At 59.9% G+C, this 20,217-nt stretch overlaps 6 protein-coding genes across 6 annotated transcripts; 2 read left to right on the top strand and 4 right to left on the bottom strand.

The window, feature by feature from the left end:
* The first annotated feature begins 437 nt into the window (after positions 1–437).
* On the top strand, positions 438–1,628 carry THITE_2115476 (uncharacterized protein). The gene has a single exon (XM_003653206.1). The coding sequence runs from the start codon at positions 619–621 to the stop codon at positions 1,369–1,371; it is 753 nt and encodes a 250-aa protein (XP_003653254.1). The 5' UTR covers positions 438–618; the 3' UTR covers positions 1,372–1,628.
* On the bottom strand, positions 1,629–4,884 carry THITE_2115474 (uncharacterized protein). The gene is made up of 3 exons (XM_003653205.1): positions 4,639–4,884; positions 3,216–4,583; positions 1,629–3,162 (listed from the first exon to the last, which is right to left on the bottom strand). The coding sequence occupies exons 1-3, from the start codon at positions 4,748–4,750 to the stop codon at positions 1,886–1,888; spliced, it is 2,757 nt and encodes a 918-aa protein (XP_003653253.1). The 5' UTR covers positions 4,751–4,884; the 3' UTR covers positions 1,629–1,885.
* Positions 4,885–7,727: 2,843 nt separating this feature from the next.
* On the bottom strand, positions 7,728–12,701 carry THITE_2048914 (uncharacterized protein; the record flags this gene model as incomplete). The annotated part of the gene is made up of 4 exons (XM_003653204.1): positions 7,728–9,374; positions 9,431–11,008; positions 11,089–12,161; positions 12,224–12,701. The coding sequence occupies 4 exons, from the start codon at positions 12,699–12,701 to the stop codon at positions 7,728–7,730; spliced, it is 4,776 nt and encodes a 1,591-aa protein (XP_003653252.1).
* Positions 12,702–13,048: 347 nt separating this feature from the next.
* THITE_2115469 (uncharacterized protein) lies at positions 13,049–14,409 on the bottom strand. Its single transcript, XM_003653203.1, has 3 exons — positions 14,313–14,409; positions 14,170–14,235; positions 13,049–14,044 (listed from the first exon to the last, which is right to left on the bottom strand). Exons 2-3 carry the CDS (start codon positions 14,207–14,209, stop codon positions 13,278–13,280), a joined length of 807 nt encoding a protein of 268 aa, XP_003653251.1. The 5' UTR covers positions 14,210–14,235; positions 14,313–14,409; the 3' UTR covers positions 13,049–13,277.
* Positions 14,410–14,758: 349 nt separating this feature from the next.
* THITE_2115467 (uncharacterized protein) lies at positions 14,759–16,130 on the top strand. Its single transcript, XM_003653202.1, has one exon. The coding sequence runs from the start codon at positions 14,913–14,915 to the stop codon at positions 16,029–16,031; it is 1,119 nt and encodes a 372-aa protein (XP_003653250.1). The 5' UTR covers positions 14,759–14,912; the 3' UTR covers positions 16,032–16,130.
* Positions 16,131–16,508: 378 nt separating this feature from the next.
* THITE_2045585 (uncharacterized protein) lies at positions 16,509–19,123 on the bottom strand (the record flags this gene model as incomplete). The annotated part of the gene is made up of 5 exons (XM_003653201.1): positions 16,509–16,601; positions 16,644–16,886; positions 16,941–18,214; positions 18,270–18,506; positions 18,565–19,123. 5 exons carry the CDS (start codon positions 19,121–19,123, stop codon positions 16,509–16,511), a joined length of 2,406 nt encoding a protein of 801 aa, XP_003653249.1.
* Positions 19,124–20,217: the final 1,094 nt, after the last annotated feature.

The raw sequence follows: 20,217 nt of genomic DNA, 5'->3' as shown, positions 1-20,217 counted from the left end.
GTCTAAATGCCTTCACTTCTTTCTTTGGACAGGGAAATGTGAGGCAACCGATTCTTCACGGGGCACAGACTATGTCGACAACCCCCTGTGGCGCGCGATGGTATGTAGGTGCTTGGTGCATAATGCGCCCCACCTTCGTGTCGATTTAAGCCTGAAGCAGTCGCCAAAGTCTTGAATATATCAGCCGACATGTTTCGATCTTCTCCACGATGAAGGTCCCTCTCGTATAAATTCCTGTGAAGCACAGACTCCGTTAGCTCGTCAACTTACTACTTTGAAGTAAGCAATAGGTGGAATTCGAGCCTCATCTGGTTGTTCCTCCTACGAAGGTATGGTAACGTACCTACTGATAAGGTCATGCTGGTAAATTACGGCCGTACGTGGTGACAATGTAACTAATGCATTCTGTGACCCACCTTCACGTCACCACCCCCAGTGTTCAACCCCACCACCACCTCTCCAGTCATCAGCTCGGTTGTTGCTCCGCGACTCACCACGATCCAAGCCGCTCCACATAGGAGAAGAACATCCCCGATCTCTCAGACAATTTCAACTTGCCCCAGCAACCAAAGACACTGACCAGTGGTACTGGACATACACATACCCACCAAAAAAAAAATGTCCACCACCGACGACCCCCCCGCCGACCCCCCCACCACAGCGCCATCCTTCATCCCGCTCGAAGCCAACCCGGAGCTGCTCACCAGCCTGCTGCACAAGCTGGGCCTCTCGCCGGCGCTGGCCATGCACGACGTGTACTCGCTGACCGACGCGTCGCTGCTGTCCTTCATCCCGCGCCCGGCGCTGGCGCTGCTGCTGGTCTTCCCCCTCACCGCGGCGTACGAGTCGCACCGGCTGGCCGAGGACGCGCTGCAGCCGGCGTACGAGGGCGCGGGCCCCGCCGAGCCGGTCACCTGGTTCAAGCAGACAATCCGCAACGCCTGCGGCCTGGTCGGCCTGCTGCACGCGGCCGCCAACGGGCCCGCGCGCGGGTTCGTCGGCGAGGGCACGCCGCTGGACGCGCTGCTGCGGGAGGCCGAGCCGCTGGGCCCCGCGGAGCGCGCGGCGCTGGTGGAGCGCGACGGGGCGCTGGCGCGCGCCCACGGCGAGGTGGCCCGCCGCGGGGACACGGCGGCGCCCGACGCCGCCGATGATGTCGATCTGCACTATGTGTGTTTCGTCAAGGGCCGCGATGGCGGGTTGTGGGAGATGGATGGCCGGCGGAAGGGCCCGCTGCGGAGGGGGGATCTCGAGGAGGCGGAGGACGTGCTGAGCGAGAAGGCGCTCGCGCTGGGGCCGCTCAAGTTTTTGGAGCGGGAGGCGGCGGATCTGAGGTTCAGCTGTGTCGCGCTGGCGGGGAGCTTGGACTAGGGTAGGGGCCGGGAAAGGGGTGAGTGGGTAGGAGTTCGAGCGGCAGGATACTGGAACGGTTGTGTATGGGTCGGGGATAAGGACAACGGGATTGGAAGCGGGTTCTCATCGGCTTAGCCGGAGTAGAAGAAATCTTCTGGCCATAGGCTGCCATACCATGAATTTGGTGCACCATAGAGGGTAGCCGGGATTTTGATTCTCATACGGAGTAAACAATTAGATTTATATCTCGGTCGAGTGAGCGACTACTGTACATGTACGTCTAAGCCACCTCCAATAGATAGTTGTATGTATCACCGGGGTATCAAGTCCATGTGCCGTCGCCTATTGACCCCTTTTGCGCCCCTGACGGCTGCCATCCAAATGCCCCAGTTCAGATCCAATTACCGCCCGCATTGTACCCAGAACGCCACAGGAGAGCACAACTCATCCCAGCGCCATCCATCACCGACCATCGACAAAAAAAACATCCCATCCACCTCTAAAAGAGTGTCCTTGACCGCAACCCCGCCGCTCACACCTCTCCCTCCACCCGCAGAACCGGCAGCGACATCCTCGTTCTCGCCCGTCGCACCCTGGCCGACGACACCCCCCCGGCCAACCTTTGGGCCCTCTTCACCTCCTTTCTCAGCCTCACCGCGGCCACAACATCGGTCTGAGCCTCGCGCTTCTCGTCGGCCGTCTCGCGCTGCGGCGGCAGCTCCTCCTGCTGTTGCTCTTGCCGCCCCTCCTGTTGCTGACCCTGCTCCTCCTCCGCGCACTTCTCGGAACACAGAGCTGATAAAACCCTCGTCCGCTTCTTCGTCGTCCGGCGGCGCGAGGTCGTCTGCTCCTCATCCTCCACAAAATCCGCCTCGTACCCATCATCGTCATCGTCATCCACCCTTCCACCCATCTCCTGGTCACCGGCGCGCTCTGGACGCCAGTTAACAGTATTCCAGTATCCCTCTCCTTCCGACGCACTCTCCTCATCGGCCGCGGTATCAAGCACAAAACGCCTCTTTTCCCTGCCCTCCAGCACCCGACCCAACTTCTTCGGCGGTACCCCTCTCGCAACCCGGGTACCCATGCTATCATCCCAGCACATTGCGCCAACCAGCTCGGGGTCCAGTGTCGCTTTCAGCAGCACCGGACTGGATCTCCCGCGCCGCAGCGCTTTAGCTCGCGGTGCGGCAGCGGGAGAAGAAGGAGAAGGGAACGAATCCGGCAGCCCAGGCAACTGCATCCCGCCGAGGCCATAGCCGGCCTCATTGAACAGGAGCTCCTCCTCGCCCTCGGCAGTGGGGCGGCGGCTGGGCGTGGTAACCGAGTCGGCGTCCGACGAGAGGTAGTCGTCTATGTTGAAGGCGTCCGACGGCGGCGGCGGGTTCAGGTTATCGCCATGCTCGGGTTCCGAGTGAATGTCGCCGGTGTCATGTAGAGAGTCCGAATGAGCAGGACCGGGGCTTGCGTGTTTCAACGCGGGGGAGGCTGGGCCGGCGTCGAGGTCTACAGAGGTACCTGCCGTGTGAAGAGAAGGGGGGCGGTGGAAGGGGCGGGAGCTGGCGGTGGTGAAACTGGCGGTAACTGTGCTTTCGGAAGCGCTGTGGGTGCCCGAGGACGCGGACCATCCGCGCATACTGCGCGTGCGAATGGGCGGCGGGTACTCCAGAATATCGTCCGGCAGGGCAACGCTGGTGGTATTGGCCATCATCTCCTGGGGTGGCATCACGGGGAGGCTTCGAGAGGGTGGACGGGGTGTGGTCGTGCCCTCCTCATCAAGTTTCCTGGTCTTGGGACGAGCTTCGACAGCTGGGAGGGGGCTGTCAGCTGGGTCTGAAACGAGGGAACCGAAATCTACTTACAAGGCGATGCTACAGACATAAATGGCATCGAGGTATCGTCATTTTGCAAACCCGATGGGTCCAAGTCGGCGGCGGGACCCCCATGTATCTCTCGACCTTGGGGCTGAAGGGGCGTTCTGCGGGGATGAGACAACGCAGTAGCATGAAGAATCGTGTCTCGGCTGGCGATAGACGACGAGACAGATGACCGTAACGTGTGCAAACTTTGGTGCTTGCGAGAGAGGGAAGCCGTAGATGCCATTGTTGATGATCGGCACGAGCGAGTGGCTGAATGAAGGGACGAGGCCCTCGAGGTCGAGTCATTGACGACATGCTCGGGGGTTGGCATTTCGACTCTCGTTTTTGCAAGCTCCACTGAGTCGCGCGGAACCCTTGTAGTGCGGACTGTAGGGGCCGGCGCAGTCTCGGCGGCGTAAGGAGTGCTTGGTGAGGCCGGCCCAAGGGCCGAGAAGCAGACACCAGAATCTTCACTATTTTGAGCGAGAGGTCGCTGCAGCACGCTGCCAAGGCTGACTGGTGACCGATCTGGGTACGAAAAGCCCCCCAGATTTTCGGAGTCGCACGGAACATAGGCGTTCACAGACCGTCGGCGACCGGAGTCCCGCATCTTCAAGTCCTGATGAATACCCGATGGCGGCGTGTTGGATTGCGGCAGATTGCTCGGCGCCATGGGTCTCGCAAGCGGCCTTTGGCTCGAAGAATGAAGCAACCTTTGCCGCGCAACCGTTTGGCATGTACCTAGCTTCGAGTTGACTGCGGGAAAGGGCTCCGTTGTGTCTCGTGATGTGACTTCTTGGGACTGGCCGTAGGAAGGCTGGACATGGGCCGGCCGGGGCTTGGAATGATTCGTCGCCATGTTTCTCTCCGCAACATCCTCGCCATATTCTCTGGCACCGGATGCCTTGATCCTTTCCCTGAAATCGGTGGGGTAAATCTCGGACTGGGCGTCGAGGATGTCCTTGAACGCTTTGCCAACACCACTCCGGATGGAACTGGAGCGGGACTGGCCGCGAGCTCGGTGCAACACACCCGTGAGCGAGCTTATGGAACCCCGCGAGCCCGGCCGGGAGCCTGCAGTCGCAGTCTCGGATCGAGGCGTGCGAAAGGAGAGGGGAGGCGGCCTTCTCGGACCGCTCCCTTTCAACCGCGGGCCTACAGCAGGAAACGATGCGCTTGAGGGATGACCATGGGGGGCAGTGCTCGGTCTCTCAACGCTCTCTTCACGATATCGGGGTACTCCAGGGGCGGCAGCTGGCAGCTCATTCTCTGAGGCGCTATCCAATGGGAGCTGTGACTGGGTGAACTGTGGTCGTCCCCTGGTGAGAGGATCAGGGAGATCTAGACCGTCGCGGCCCTTGGAATATTCCTCTGCACGGCGTAAGCTTACACCCTCTCCAGTCCTGTCTTGCGAAGACCCCCTTACCTTGTGCAGCAAGCGATGCAAAGTAGGAAGTGTGGGAGACAGGCGGTTTCAGCCTGGTGCCACTTTTGGCTTTGTTGCCATTCGTCTTCGAAAGAAAGTTGAAGAGGCCCATCGCGATGAACAAGCGGCCATGGGCTCATGGGCAAGAGCCACACCCGGCCTGAGGATGGTATCTCAGTCTCGGTCTCGGTGCTGGTTGCCTGCTTGGGTTAGATCCGCCGTGATGCGGCTCCAGGACAACTCGGCATGAGGTCGAGAGTACAAGTTGGGGAAAAGTTAAGGAAGAAGTAGTGAGGTTTAAGGTGCTATGGGGAGGATGGGGAAGAAGAAGAGAGGTCGGCGGGGTCAACCAAAGTTTGGCTGGCAAGGATAGCCAGCTCAATGACAACAGAGACTGGGACGGGACTCCGACGGTGTGGTCCATCTGGCTGCGCCCGGCTGGGGCTCCAAGGTGGGACAAAGCCGAGACCCCTGGAACGGGAGGCGCACCTCCCCTGTCAAGTCTGCTGGGATGTGACAACCAGTCGCAGCCTGGAGCCACACGTGGAGGTCTGCTGCAAAGGCCGTCGCTGCTTTGAGTCGCAGCCACCCCTGTTCTCTATATTCGTCGCAGCAAGCAGTTATCCGTCCGGCAGAGGAGGTCGGTACGGCAGCAAGCAGCTGAGCAGAGAAGGCAACCGAATTATCTGAGCGGCTCGTTGCTGCGCCCGAGCAGAGCTCTCCCACCTACTACGAGTCGCCTTACCCGCATGGGCGTCTGCAGACTCGAGGCCAGGGACAGGTACTACTAGGTGACTACCTCAATGCACAGACGGATCGGCAGCGTGCGGACGGGGCGGCTCTGAGGGTCCCCGGGGTGGCAGCAGGGCCGTTTGCCCGGGAAGCAACAGCGACGGCGTGTTCTCGACGACTCTAGCGTTGCAGCAACGGCCCAAACAGCCATTGACCTCGTGCTCGTGAGAGCCTGGGCCGTCCGTGCGCCTGCATCTCCTGTCTGTCGCAGGAGGGGTCGAGCCGCATTTGGCAGGTCTGATCGTGTTTCGTTAGTAACGGTAGTCCCCAGGTGTCACCATACAGCCTGGCAGGTTGGAGTGCGGTTGACGACCTCGACAGCGTGCAGGTGCAAGCGCGGTGGCTGCCGATTAGCTGTGATGAGACATTTCGCCTGTCCCGCAATTCGTCAGTCCGTTTGGTGTACCACAGTTGCGTTGGCACCGCAGCCGGTGACGCCAGGACTGGAGGTTGAAGAACATGGAGGGGGGCCCGAATGAGCATGATTCAGGAATCATGCACAACACATCGAGATCGATCGGGAATCGACCCTTGCACGAGGAAGAAGGATGGCGGGTCTTTCAGCTTTGCTTTTTTTTTTTCCCTCCCCCAGATTGCGCAACAGGAACAGTAAAGGGATCAGCCTGCCCCACGGATCCGCATGCCCTGGTCGTAGTGTAGATCCCGGGGATATGATTTGCTTCTGGCGATCCGACTGGCCAGGCTGACCAGGGGTCGAGCCGATAACGATCTCTCTCGAAAGGCAGGATTTTGGTCATTCCCATCCCGTGGCAAAGTCGGCCTGGCTGGCTCACCACCAGCGGAATTGCGATAGTCGTGTCAGTTGATGCGCTGGTTCTCTTGAGTGGAGCTGTTGTTGAGGTGTAGGAACCGTGAGACATCGACAAAATCATGCGGCAGACCGGGGACACCATGGTTCCGCCTTCGGCGATGGTACAGTACGCGGCAATGAGCATTTCCATGTTGCCACCGCGCTGAAGACGGCGATCAGCGAGTCAAACAATCAGTGACAATATGGGCGTGCCCGGCGTGGTGCGTTTGGAGCCTGGCTGGTCTTCCATTGGTGCCAATGACCGGGGTCAACGGAGCAGTTGTCCAGTGGCTCAGTTGCCGAGTGCATCCAAACGAGAGAATGTCCCAGACGACGGCACCCGACGGGAAGGGTTCGATTCGAGACGGGATCGCTACCGAGCCACCTAATCAATTCCATCCCAGATGGAAGGTACTCACCAAACAACGTTCACTATTCGCAGATGCTGGTCATCGGGCTGAGGCAAAGAATGGGGTGGGAGGGTCTGAGATGAGGAAGGCACAACCGTCACGCAAGACCACGCGAGTTGCTGCCTGCGAGAGCAGAGCAGGCTTTCGGATGCATAGTGGAAGTACATCTGCTAGCATCTCCCGTTTTCCGAGACATCGATGCTCCCTCCCTTGTGTTGTCCAACCCTGTGTTGTCCCGGCGTCGGCGCCCATTCAGGTCCCTTGCCCACGTGCTGAGCAACCATTTCACAACCCCTGCCTGACCGAGTGGGACAAACTGTCGTGTACTGTAATTTGACGTTAATACTCCAAGATTTGCCGACCACAGCCTCGGGTCCGACCCGATATTTTCTGTCCGGCTTTGCCACCAAGCCGCATATTGCGATGCCCGAGTAATGCATCATCAAAAACGCGCCGTTTGTTGAGCTGCTGTTTGCTGAACTCTCATTCCAGCCGGGTATCCATTCGCCCCGACAACGGCAACAGATCGAGGCTGGATTTTCAGGATTTCTCATTGCGCGTGTAGCACAGTCCCTGCAGGGCTGAATGGTGCTAGCACTTACTAGCGTGTGCAGGTATGATGTGGGAATCCTTCCTGGCACAACCTCGTATGCTTCGTGGGGGTTTCCTTGCGTATGCAGTACGCAACGCACCGCCATCGCTCATCTTACACGACCACTTGTTCAATGAAGCTCCCCACTTCGGAGATCCGGCATCGCTCCCGTCGGCACGGGCACTGTCAGTGTCGGGTCAGTCGGCTGCAATACGGACATATCCTCAGGCATTCTGTAGTCGTTAACTTCCCAGGTATTGGCACCGGCGTCCCAAGCCGGGCAAGTTGGCGGGAGATGGGAAACAGGGCAAAGCCATGTCCTGTATGCTGTCTGCGCGGAAATCAGTGTCCAGATGTCTGGCTTGTATTTGTGTCTACATTACAATGATCTCCCCCTCTCAAGGGATGCAGAACAATCCAGGACAAGAGGCAACGAGATTGAAGCCGAATCGGCGGTGAACCAGAGTCCAAACCTCAAGGCCCCTTAAATCGCCGTGCCATGCGCACCCTCCTCCTCCTCAAGGATCTCCCCATCCAGAGCACACGCGCACCCATACCGCTTCCGGAACTCGTCCGCCTCCAGCTCCTCCAGCACCTTCAGCGCCTTTTTGGCCGCCGCGGTCTTGGCGTACCGACTGCTCGCCGCGACCGCATGCGCGAGCGTCTGCCCGTGCACGCGCACCGCACACACAACCTGCGGCGTGCCCATCAGGTCCATCGCCGCGGCCCCAGCATCAGCACCAGCACCATGACCCTCTCCGACCCCTACGGCAGGCGGCAGCTCCTTGGCCAGCAACCGCCAGTCGCCGCACCGCAGCCGCTGCTGCATGACGCCGGCGAGGAAGGTAACGGGGTGCTTGTTGGCGAACGTGTCGTACAGCCGCATGTCCTCGAAGAAGGGGCGGACGTGGCGGGCGAAGAAGTCGCGCACGCGGCCAAAGTCGTACTCGCTGTCGACGAACACGGCGCCGACGTACGCCTCGACTGTGTCCGGCAGGCACTTGGGCGGGCGCGAGCAGTCTACCCAGTAGTCGCGCGAGTATTCGTCCTCGCGCCGGCCGTGCCGCGCTGCGTCCTCGCGAGCGCTCTGCAGCGCCTCCTCCATCTCGGCGACGTACTCGCCGATCTCGCGCTGCAGCGCGGGCGAGCAGTAGGTCAGCGCGCGGTGGAAGCCGAGCTCGACGGCGAGGCAGCCGAGGAACTGGTTCGAGACCATGGCCATCTTGTGCTCGGTCAGCCACTGCGGGTCGGCCCCCGGGAACCGGTGGAACAGGAACTCAACGCTGGCCATGTCGAGCAGCGCGTCGCCGAGGAACTCGAGCCGCTGGTACGACGGCAGCCGCTCGTACATGGACGGGTAGGTCGGGTGCTGGAACGCCGACCGCAGCAGCCGCGGGTGCTTAAAGGCGTAGCCCATGCGCGCGTGGAAGCGGGCGGCCATGTCGAGCTGCGTCGAGTTGGCGGGCGCGGTCTGCCAATCGGGCTTGACGTATGCGGCGTAGTAGTCCCGGTAGCTGGTCATGGTGTGGTTCTTGTCCTTGACCAGGGCGGTGACGGCCTGGACGGCGAGGTCAAAGTTGTTAGGGTCCTTCTCCTGCGCGGTGAGGTAGGCCGCGCCGATGAGCGCTTCGCAGACGTCGGCGATGGTCTTGTCGGCGAGCATGTGCTGCCGGGTGATGTCCTTGCGCTTGCCCTTTCTCAGCACCAGACCCTCGGGGTACCAACTGCGGCGGTCAAAGGCCATGGAGCGGATGTATTCCTCCAGCTTGACGTTCAGCGCGTTATTGAAGAGGTTGCGATTGCAGACCATCAGCATGCGCTCGACGTGGTAGTCGAATTCGGCCTTGTCCGGGATGAGCGTGAAGATGGAGATGGTGGTGGCCATCTTGAGGAAGCAGTCGCCCAGGAACTCCAGTCTCTCGTAGTTGTTGCCCATGCCGCCCTGGAAGTTGACCTGCTCGGCGTCGCGCTCCTCCGTGTTGTCGCTGTCCTTGGTGAAGGCCTCCAGCGCGAGGTCCGGTCTGATGTCTAAGCCAAGCATTTTGCAGGCATCGAGCGCCACAAGGTTCGAGTCGATGCGGTGAATGATCGCTGGAAAGTTGTAGGCCATGGCCACGACATCCACTGGCAGCTGTGTGTTCTGTTAGCACTCCGCTGCCATCGGACTTAGAGCTCCACGAGGCTTACCGGTGAGATTCTTAAAGGTTCTAGGGCGAGGAAGCACGGCTTCGGCTCAAGGTCTTCATCCCCAACGTCGTCATCCAAGAGGTTGCGGCGAATGGGCAGCAGCTCTGCCTCCACAACCGGCTGGTCCTCCCGCAAGCGCATTCGACCCCGTGAGCTAGACCACGCGCTGAGACTGTAGTTCAGGATATCGTGGTTTCTGCATGTCACACGCCAGGCCCTATGGCGCGGCGGGACGATGCCGTCTGGCACGGGGTCCGTCGGCTTCATGCCGTGGCAGCGGCCCAGAAGGAAGAATTTCCGTGACCCGTCAAACGGGTCAGTGACGTACTTGTCCTTGTAGAAGTCGTCAGGCTCGTCGAAGGTGCAGACAATGTGCTCATTTGCCTGGACAAACTTCACCGTGGCCCAGTCAATGATGTGACAGGGATCGGCCACTGACCCGAAGTCGAAGTGGTGGTCCTTCCTTGTCGGGGCGAGAAAGTATGGAAGCTGAGATGCTGTAGCTTCGTACTCCTTGCTGAAGACGTCCTTGAAGATCATCAGGGTGAAAGCTGCAAGTCCCTGGATGAGGCTGTCGTCATTGAACTTCACTGTTCCAAGAGCCGGGACGCAGCTGACAGCGGATGAGCGGTCCGGCCCAAAGAAGAGAGCGAACGGAGCAACCCGTGGAATCGGCTGCCGACTCAGCAGCAGGAGCGGGGAGGAAGCGTGACCCAGCGCAGCCGGGTCGGCGAGAGTAAGAGCCATGACATGGAGCTCTGTGGGCTCGCCCAGGTGGGACCAAATCTCGGGCTTAATGCGCATTTTGTATTGCTCTTTCTTCTTGGAGCTTACGGCGAGCCGGGCGTTGCGCATGGCGGGAAGCTGCTTTGTGAAGACGGGCCGGAGGTGCTGGTCGAGATATTTGCCCTTGATCAGCAGGAGGCACATCTCAAAGGCAGCCGAGCACTTGGCCACCACCTTGCTCAGGTGGACTCTCCCGGTCACGCTTCTGATCGGAGACGATTCAGGCAGCGTCACCTCGCACTGGAAGCCCCCGGGAACAGGCAGGACGAGGTAGTCGGCCGTCAGGCTGACCTCGGGCGGGTGGGGCAGCGAGGCCACGAATGTCGCTAAACAGGCCATGCTCTGCTTGTAATTGAGCTTTGCTCCGGTCTCGGGGACCGTGTACTGCCGCTGATCTTTCTCCTTGCGCAGGAAGTAGTCCATGTCGAAGGTGTTTGCATTCAGCTTTCTGTCTTCCGGCATGGCCTCGCAAAACTTTCGCAAGACGTCTTCGCCCTGTTTGTTGAGCGACAACAGCCTAGAGTGATCCGCGTTGCCTTTCTCGGCCATGTGTATATATACAGAACCCGCCTGTCGTGCTCTCCCGCGGGACTGGATGTACTGGATCAAGGTGTCGTTGAGGTCGTATCGTATGATGACGTTGCAATCCGGGATGTCAAGGCCTTCCTCGGCGACGGACGTGGCGAAGATGCAGTTGAGCTCGCCCTTTTTGAACTTGATAATGGTCAAGACCTGGTCGCGGTAGGTCACCTTTTCGTTGTCCCAGCTCGCCTCGGGCCGGCCGCCCCCGACCTTTTTTTCCTCCATTAGCATGCGCATACTCGCCAGGCTGTTGAAGAATTACTCCGACACGTGAGGAGACTGCATCTTACCAGTACTCCAGGTTTGAGGCCTGGGATCTTCATCTCCGGCTGTTGCAGCAGGTCAACTAACAACGTAGCGACATTTCGCTGCCTGACGAAGACAATACACCGCCGGTTGGTATCGCCGCCGTTGAATTGATCCCAAAGGATCCTAACAAGCAGTATAACCTTGGAAGACAGCAGGTGCGGACTGAGACCGGGGCGGGGAAAGCGGTGCTGATTCACCAGCTGATATGCCTGTTTCACCTTGCCGATGTGCTCGTCCATGCTTTGGTGATAGGCGAACTCGCGAAGCAGCTCTCTCTCGGTCCTGGATTCCAGCTTTACCGCGTTGTCTTCTCTAAAGAACAGTTGCCAGTAACGGTCAGCGCACCAGGGGCCAAGCTCTGCGGCTGCGGTGTCGGTAAAGGCGAAGGGCTTCTTGAAGATGCGGTGGCCGCCGACGAGTTCCTTCAGAGCTCGGTTCAGATCCGTTTCCCAGTCTGGAGGCCTCCGCTCGTACTCAACCAGGAATTCGTGCTCTGGCTTGGCGGCGGTGTGCTGCAGGACGGCGGTGTCAGCAACCGTGGCGATCTGGCTGTGGAGGAGTGCTTCGAGCTCCGCCGCGGCAACCACAGGGTCGATCTGGGCGTCGACAGGGGAGGCAGTCATGCCAAAAATGCGCGGCCGTTGGCCCTCGTCCTTGACTTCGATGTAAAAGTCCTTGATGATGCGGGCATACGGGTGGTTCTTCTTGGTGTGGTGGGCCTCATCGAAGACCAGCAGGTTGATCTGATCCATACGGATGTAGGAATGATGGAGGCACTGGTAGAGGATTTCGGCGGTGAGGACGATGGCCATGTTTTCGTCAAACGTCTTATCCCAGAACTCCTTGGACGAGACTTCATCGACCATGTCGCCGCAGAACTTCTCGATGGGGTAGTCCAAGTTGCAGGCCAGCACGGCGTGTTGCTGAAACACGAGCGCAACCTTGTCGACGAGGAAGAAGGCGACGCGCTTGGGCAGCCCCTTGGACCGGTTCTCCAGTTCGTTTTGGATGGTCCATCGCAAGAGCAGCGCAGCAATCAGCGTCTTGCCAGAGCCTACGACGAAGATGTCAGTAGATGGACCGAATGTATGGTCTAGCTCATTCTAAGAGTCTTACCGGTGTCGAGTACAGCAATGGTATTCTGCGCCTTGGCCCGCTCGAAGAGTTCAAGTTGGTAGTCGCGGGGGCTTGCAATGATGCGCTTGTTCTCAAAGTCCCTGACGAGAGCCTGAAGAGACTTGTCGTCGTCGATAACCAATCTGTCCGGATGCCTGGAGAGAGTCTCTTGGTTCTCCTCAATCCACAGGTCGAAAGCGGCGTTGTCTGCGCGCTTCCTCTCGGAGATCTTGCGCCGCTTGCGCGGAGCGTTGACCTCCAATCTCTCTCCTCCGTCTTCTACCTCGTCTGATTCTGCGTCCGCGTCCGCGTGGTCGGTATCTTCCTCTTCGGCCGCATCGTGACCAGCGGCAGCGGTGGGTGACTGCCCAGACGGCTCAAACACTGCCGGCTCATCGAGGTCCACGAGGTCGCCGTCGATCAGTGGAGGCCGGCATGCCGGTGGCACGCGCAAGGACGTCGTTCCAGTCACTTCCATCGTGGCGTGCTGCAGTGATGGAGCCGAGTGTGGATGGGAAGTTCAAGTCGGGTGAGGGAGGCGGAGTAGATAAACCAGTAAGAACCCTTCACGATGTAAAACGAATTTTGTGTTGCTCAGCCGACCTGAGCGTTTTGAGTGTAATCGTGTTTTCCAAAGGGAAGGAGCGACGAGGAGACAAACCACGCAGTATCGCTGGAAGGTAAGTTTGGTTGGTTTGACTGTCGGGTTGGTTTGTGTTTGCGTTCCGGGGAAGCGGTAGCAACTTCCTGACAATGGGAGTGGAGGGCGTTCTTCACCGCAGCTTATTCGTGGCAGTTGAATTGATGAATCGAGAAAGCGATTGTACCTGGAGCGCCGGTGGGAGATGCAATATATAAGGTACTTCTTTTGGTTGCCCAGTTGCGGTTGTTTTCATTCATGGCGGCAGCTGACACGAATTCAGATGATTCCGGAGGGGTGCGCAGCCAGGTGACCCAGGAAAGTAAGGTAACGCTCCTTGCAGAGGAGCTCCGTTGGCAATATTCCTTTCCAGAATCTGCGATGGAAGATATATATCACTCGCCGAGTCCCTTGTCATGGGCTCAATCTCTCCAACGTCCAGGTATCCCGACCGGCCTCTTCACCAGCACGGTCGTAGACAAACCGATCATGCAACCGGTTCGCTCGCCCCTGCCAGAATTCGAACCGCTCCGGCACGATCCTCAGGCCACCCCAGAACTCGGGCACAGGGATATTGTCGACGCCTTCGAACCTGGCCTCGGTCTCCTTGACCCAGTTATCCAGCATGGCGCGGCCGTCGTCGCCCTCGATACCCTCATCCGGCCGCAGCACTGCGCTCTGCCGGCTTGCCCACGCCCCTATGCGGCTCCCACGGACTCGCGTGTCGAAGTAGACCTGGCTCTCCGCGGCCGGGAGCCGCGATGCCCGCCCTTCCACCCGGACCTGCCTCTCCAACGCCTCCCACCAAAACACCAACGACGCCCACGGGTTCCCCGTGCTCGTGCCGTCCGCGGTGCCGAACAAGTCGCGCGCCTTGCCGCTCGTGCCGAAGTTGCTGTAGATGACGAAGCCCTTGGCGTCGAGCTCCTTCATGTACACCATGCGCGCCGAGACCCGGCCTGAGGGCAGTTGCGCGGTGGCCAGCGTGCACGTCTCGGGGTGCGGGACGCCAGACCCGGGCAGGGACGCCTCGCGGAACCAGGCATGGAACTGCGCGATGGGGTCTTGCGGGTCCAGATCGCTCCGTTTCAGGCCACCGAGATGCTCTGTTTTGAGGAACTGCCCTGCCTGGCCGGGGCCGGTAGGGATTTCAAGGTGCTGAGAGGTGCCCGCGGGCGCGACTGGGTGCGACGAGCAAAGTTCGGTTAGTCAGAGGCAAACGATAAGCTTAAACTGACGAGCCAGCGGAATGTTTGACCCTAACTCCAAGTGTTTGTGATCGGACTCACTCACTCCTCTCACTTACAGATCAGCTTGGCGCCGTCCTGGGTTGGGTAGAGCGCCATCCTGCCTGGTCTCAGGGGCCGGGATGCTAGGGCGCAAGCAGGGGTTAAACGCAAAGCCCGCAGGCCAGAGCTCATGCAAATGTGGGAGGCACAGGCAAGTTACCTTGGCTATGGAGACATCAGATGAGACGAAAATCACGGAGACCAAACTGCTGGCCTTCTGCTTCACACACTTGCGTGGAAATCAGTCATCTGGCGGCGGCCAATAACAATTTGGAAGGGGAATGAGTGAGCCCCGCTTTAAGCCTGCTTGGCCAATTGGGCTAAGGACCCACAGGGCTGGCCCCACGGACACCTTGTTGTGACGACTTTGACAGCAACTCGAGACTCCCAGTCTTCGGAATTGAGAATGCACAGGGAGGTATTGTCCTGGTCGTGCAAGTGATTGGGAGATGCTCAAAACTACCTATACAAGGATAAAGATGGGGGGATGTTGACAAGCAGGGAAAGGGGCTACCCAAGCTACTGTAGCACTTATTCCGGGCCGTCTTACCCCACATCAGGTAGCTACCCCGCCAGATGTTGCGATAAGATAAGCTCGCGCTGAGAGCTTGATTCGCGTCTCCAGCTCCAACTCCAACTCCAAGGAAATTAGAGATCCCCGTCCACATCGGAGCTCCCTGTCGAGTCAAGGTATTATAGACCTACCTAACTCCTGATTGGACTTCCCAATATTGCCCAACCAAAGCAACCCACAAAAGCCATGGACGACGAAACCCGCTCGCTCAAGGCCATGTTCGCCGACGCTGAGTCCAAGCGGCTTGCGATCGAGAACGCCACGTTCAGTCCCAATTCCTCAGAATACGCCGACGCGGTGTCATCAGCAATAAAACTCTATCAGACCTGCCTCGGCATGATCAGCGTGCTCGCCATCTTCAGTCCAAACGAGTCCCTCGAGGACCTCTCGACCACCGACCTGCCCTTCCTCCTCATCCACTTCCACCTCGCCGAACTAACGCAGAGGCTACCCTCCTCGTCCCCGCAAGAGCGCAAGCGCATCCTCTCAGCCGCCCGCGACGCCTACGAGCAGTACCTCCACCAACTAGACTCCTATGGCCTGCTGTCGCCAAGGTACCAGAAACTCCTCGAGCAATACACCGACTCGCCGACCACCTTCAGCATGATATCCACCTCAGACCCCGCCGCCCGCCGCGACGCCAAGATCGCAATCTTCAAGGCCGAAAAGGAGCTCCGCGCCAAGCTCGACTACCTCCGTCAGCGGCCAGAGTACGGGACCGAGGACGGGGGCGGAGACGAAGGCGCCGTCCGGCAGGCGCACCTGGCCCACCTCGACTACAGCACCCACATGGCCTTCCAAGCGCTCGAAAGCCTCAACCGGGAGTGGGAGATCCTCGCGCTGGCGCCGTCCGAGGAGTCGCCCTCGCCCGCGGGGCCCAACGCGCAGGAGCAGGAAGACGCGCGGCGGCGACAGCGCGGGACAGCCGGCGGGTTGGGCGACAACTACAGCGACCGCCTTGATGCGCCGCTGCGCCCCGTCCGCAACCTGCCCGGCGGGCCGCTGCTCTCGCAGGAGGGCAAGCCGCTGCAGCCGTTCACGCTGCTCAACACGCGGCAGGAGCTCGCCCGGGGCGTCTTCCGGCCGGGGCACAACCTGCCGACCATGACCATCGACGAGTACCTGGAGGAGGAGAGGCGGCGCGGCGGGATTATCGAGGGCGGCGGCGAGGCGAGCTTGCAGCAGCCGGAGCCGGACGAGGATGACATCGAGAAGGCCGACGCCGAGACGATGAAGGCGCGGGCGTGGGACGAGTTCGTCGAGGCGAATCCGCGCGGCAGTGGGAATACCCTGAATAGAGGATAGATTGTGAGGCCTGGTTGTCGATGAGTACCGGTAAATGCGACCGCAGGATGGCATGTACGTCGTCGAATACACTCGACTTGATGCTTGTATAATTGCGGTCCCACTTCAGTGCTATGAAAGCATATTCCGAGAGTCTATCTGCTGACTTAGCTGCTTTCCATCCCAAATCATAAATTGTAAACCACAACAGCAGCTGATCATATCCTTTGCAAAGCCCCCCTTTTGTCGACAACTCCAAGAATATACCACAAGAGAGCCGAGGTGGGTAAGAGATAGAGACCGGGAAAACGACAAGAAAAATGACATACCAGGTTATCAACCCTCAACGAGTCCACGCCCAAGCGCCATTCAGCCGTCGTACATTCCCTTGTCCCACCCTTTGCCCAAACATCCCAAAGACCCAGACAGCGCCTCAGACCACGACCCTTACCCTTACCCAACGCGAGAACCAAACAGACCGAATCAAAGCCCAAAAAGTCATAACGCCTCGCCCACATCGACCTCCTCAAACCCGTACAGCGTCGAGCTCCCGTCGTCCGAGTCGTCCCACTCCATTTCCACACCCTCGTCCTCATCCCCGTCTTCGTCCCCGTCCAGGTCCATATCCTCAACCCCATACCCGCCCCCAGCCCCCGGCCCGCCGACCGCGCTGCCCTCCTCATCCGCCTCGGCCACATACTGCTCGATCGCCTGCCCCTGCGGCTGATGCGCCGCCGGCTGCGCGAACCGCGCGGCGGCGTACATGTCCTCGACGTCCCCGTCCTCCGCCGTGAACGCCTCCGACGGCGCCACGCCGCCGCCGCTTCGGCCCGTCGTATCGGTCACGGACAGCCCGCTCCGCTGCACATCCAAGCTCTCCGCACCCGGCACCCGACCCACACCCTTGCCCTTGCCCTTGCCCCCGACCACAACACCCCGCTCGGCAACGGCAGCGGCAGCGGCAGTGCCGCTGCCACCGGCATCGCTGCCCAGCGCGAGCGCGCCGATGCCCAGATCGGACGGCGCCACCGTCGACGCGGCATAGCGCGTCACGGTCGCGGCGGCCTCCGACGCGGTCTCGCCGTCGGCGTCCGTCGCGACCGTCAGGCCGGTGTGGTAACCCGGCCCCGGCTCGCTGGGGCCCATGTCGGCCTCGGGTATGGCGTCCTGGAAGACGCCGCCGGAGCCGTCGTCGAGGCCGTCGGCCCAGATGGGCAGGTAGTTGAGCTCGTGCTCGTCGAGCGAGAGGAGCAGGTGGTCGGACAGGAAGAAGGGGATGCCCTGCTGCTGGTCCGGGTCCGGGTCGCGGACGTGGTGCAGGTGGGCGGTGCAGAGCTGCTTGAGGGCGGCGCAGAGCTGGGTGTGGAATTCAGCGAGGTGGAAGCTGGGGAGCATGTCGGGGAAAGGTAGGGTGGGGGAGTTGGCGGCGGCGACGAGGGTGGGGTGGGTGAGGTCTACGTTGAGGAGGGGCGGAACGGAAGTGAGGGCATCGCGAAGGTGACGCTTGAAGTTCCTGTCGTAAATGGAGAGTCGATGGCCGGCGTGGAAGGTGGCGGCGAAGCTGTCGAAGGATTCCGTGAACAAGAGGCGGTCCCAGAAAAAGGGGGTAAGGACCTTCTGGGACGGGTTGAGCTGCCGGTAGAGGTCGATGAGCGGTTTGCGCTCGGACTCCGGGATGTAGTGCGCGCGCTGAGCAGCTGTCAAGTCTTGGATCCGGCCGGAAAAGTAGTGAGTGTTGAGCGCTCTGTCGATCCATCCGTGAAAAACGGCAAGCAAAGCAGCTGTCAGGGCTTCGTAAGCATCGAGAAGAGGGCCGGGACCGAGCGATGTAATGAGAGTCCCGAGATACTGCAGCTTATCCCACTCGGGAATCCGCGCGGGAAGGCGAACAAACACTTCGTCGGATAGGAGCATCTTGAGCTGGTTATTCATGCGCTCTGCGAACGCGCGGCTGGCGTACTCGACCGGGTCGGAGGGGTAGTCCCCGTAGTCATCCCGGCGGCGTTGGCTCCACGTAAGCTGGGGCCGACCAGGCGAAGGGTCCGAGGAGGCGTAGTCGATAGCGAGCTCGTTGACGAGAATCTTGAAGGCCGCGATCAAGACGCTCGGAATCTTGAGTTCGTAGGCCAGCTGGAAGGCCTTCTCCGGGCAGATCTCAATGAACTTGGTGTTCGGCGGCGCCACGAGCCATTGGGCGACAGGGTCTCGCTGGAGTGTGTGTTAACCAGCGGCCTTCCACAGACAAAAGACATGGAGAACTTACCACGACTTGCGGCACGTCGAGGGATATGGCCACCTGAGCGACGGTCCACAGGCGCACGGCCGAGTTGAGGAGAAGGCTGTCGCCGTTGATGGCCCTGAGAACTCGGATAATGGCCACACGGTGCCGAATGGGGCAATAGTCTTCCACCCTGCGCCATGCGGGCACGTGGTCATTTTCGTCGGTGATTCCAGACACGGCTTCTTTGGTCTGCCACTCCCCAAAGTTCGTGAGACCTAGAGTAGCCGGTCAGCAGCAATAACTCTACAAGGACAGGCACGGGTCTGTACCCACATGAGACGCCCTTGCAAACGTCGTCGTGGCCGAGAGCGAGGATCGCACCGACCGCCTTGTCAGCCAGCGGCCGCGTGTGAACGCCGGGACCGGCCTCGAGAACGTGGTCGGGCACAAAGTGGCCAGCCAGGAACCAGAGCTTGGCGACCCGGGGCAGCCAAAGGGCCGCTGTGAGGTCGGCCAGCTCCGGGCCTTCCGGGGGAGGGGTGAAGTCGACTACGTACTTGATGCCGGTCGGGAGCTGGTGCGGCTGCTCGAGCCCCAGCCGTCGACGGAAGCGGGCCTGGGCTCGTGGGGTCAACATGTCCTGGATCTTCCCGGAGCCCAGACTGACGAGTTTCTCGTAGCTCATGCGGATATGAACATCTTGCCATGGGCTCCCATCACAGGCGCAAGCTGAAGAGCTGTCCTTGGGAAACGTCACGACGGCCAACACTGAGCCGTCGGTCGTGTCGTCGGCTTCCGCCATGGGCCGCCGGAGCGAGGCGATTTCTACCACATGCGCATCGATGGCATTGAGGGTGGATCCATTGAGGCTCGCAACGTTGGGCGGCTCCATGGCGTCTGCCGGCGAGCTGATCGTCGCCTTGAATCTTTGAAGCTTGGACTTGGACACGAGCCGAGTCGACGAGGGTGACAATGGTTAAAGGGCTGATTGAGGAAAGAATGGAGGAGCTTGGTCCAGCAGCGCGGTAGGCCTCCGGAGGCACTCGATCTCAAGCCGCCAGTGGTCCCGATTGGATGCCTACCTCGAGGTCCGCGCACCGGGAACCCAAGGCAAACAGGAATGGTCGAGCCTGAGCTGAGATTACCCCAGAGGACGGGAGGTCATCAGCGGTCCGGATCTCGGAGCCTTGCCAGAAGGAAGTCAAAAAGGCAACAAGAAGAGTTGTTCGGAGGAAGGGGGCTTCATCAACAGAAGGGGAGGCCGTTAGGCAGAATCCTCGTGATCGGCCTAACGCTGCGTTCTCCCCAGGACGGGAACGCTGGAACTGCTCTCTCAAATCGCGGGGCTCTCAAGGAGGAGGGGTTCAGGTTGCGGCTTGGTGGTTCTTGCACCCCCTGCGCATCCAATAGCACCTGCGCCAGAGCTGCTGCCTGATCCAACGGCTGGTTAAGGAGTACGCGACGGAGCACTGAGTCACAGCCTTTACCTCGTTGTCACCTGCCAATGGGCCGAACCGATTGAAAGTGAGTAAATGCTGGCTTACAAGACCCAATCAATCAACGGCGGCAAACCTACACCAATATAGCATGAAACCTATCCATTTGTGACAACCCGCAGCAGTGTCCCAGCTAGCGCGCGGGAGAAGCTACACTAGTGAGGCCACTATCACACAATAATACCTTTGAAAGATGACGGGATGCCTGATGCAGATAGGTAGAGGTAAGTAGTTGCTTTTGTTTTACGGTCTTCATCGCCGATTCATGAAATACTTAGCCACAAAGCTGAGTAAACCCTTCGACTTTGTGGGCTGAGAATTGGAGGGCCACGGAAGTACTTGGGGGATCCTTGAGGGTTGCAAAACAGTGTTTAAAAAAAAAAAAAAAGAAAAAAGAAAAAAAAGGAAAAGACCGGTTCCAATGCCGCGCTTGGGAGGCTATTGAGACATCTCCTCATCAGCAAGTGCCTAATAGAAGCGCTCGTACGGT

Source organism: Thermothielavioides terrestris, chromosome 2 (genome assembly GCF_000226115.1).
Source record: "Thermothielavioides terrestris NRRL 8126 chromosome 2, complete sequence".
NCBI classification, from domain to species: domain Eukaryota; kingdom Fungi; phylum Ascomycota; class Sordariomycetes; order Sordariales; family Chaetomiaceae; genus Thermothielavioides; species Thermothielavioides terrestris.
Note: the sequence above shows the minus strand (reverse complement) of the source record. Positions and strands in the feature narration are given on the sequence as shown.

Bases quoted from the DNA above. Each gene is read 5' to 3' on its own strand.
- THITE_2115476 (XM_003653206.1), top strand. From the start codon at position 619: ATGTCCACCACCGACGACCCCCCCGCCGACCCCCCCACCACAGCGCCA.
- THITE_2115474 (XM_003653205.1), bottom strand. From the start codon at position 4,750: ATGGGCCTCTTCAACTTTCTTTCGAAGACGAATGGCAACAAAGCCAAA. The intron at 4,584-4,638 runs GTAAGGGGGTCT...TACGCCGTGCAG, and splicing joins TGCATCGCTTGCTGCACAAG to AGGAATATTCCAAGGGCCGC. The intron at 3,163-3,215 runs GTAAGTAGATTT...GCCCCCTCCCAG, and splicing joins TATGTCTGTAGCATCGCCTT to CTGTCGAAGCTCGTCCCAAG.
- THITE_2115469 (XM_003653203.1), bottom strand. From the start codon at position 14,209: ATGGCGCTCTACCCAACCCAGGACGGCGCCAAGCTGATCT. The intron at 14,045-14,169 runs GTAAGTGAGAGG...CGTCGCACCCAG, and splicing joins GGACGGCGCCAAGCTGATCT to TCGCGCCCGCGGGCACCTCT.
- THITE_2115467 (XM_003653202.1), top strand. From the start codon at position 14,913: ATGGACGACGAAACCCGCTCGCTCAAGGCCATGTTCGCCGACGCTGAG.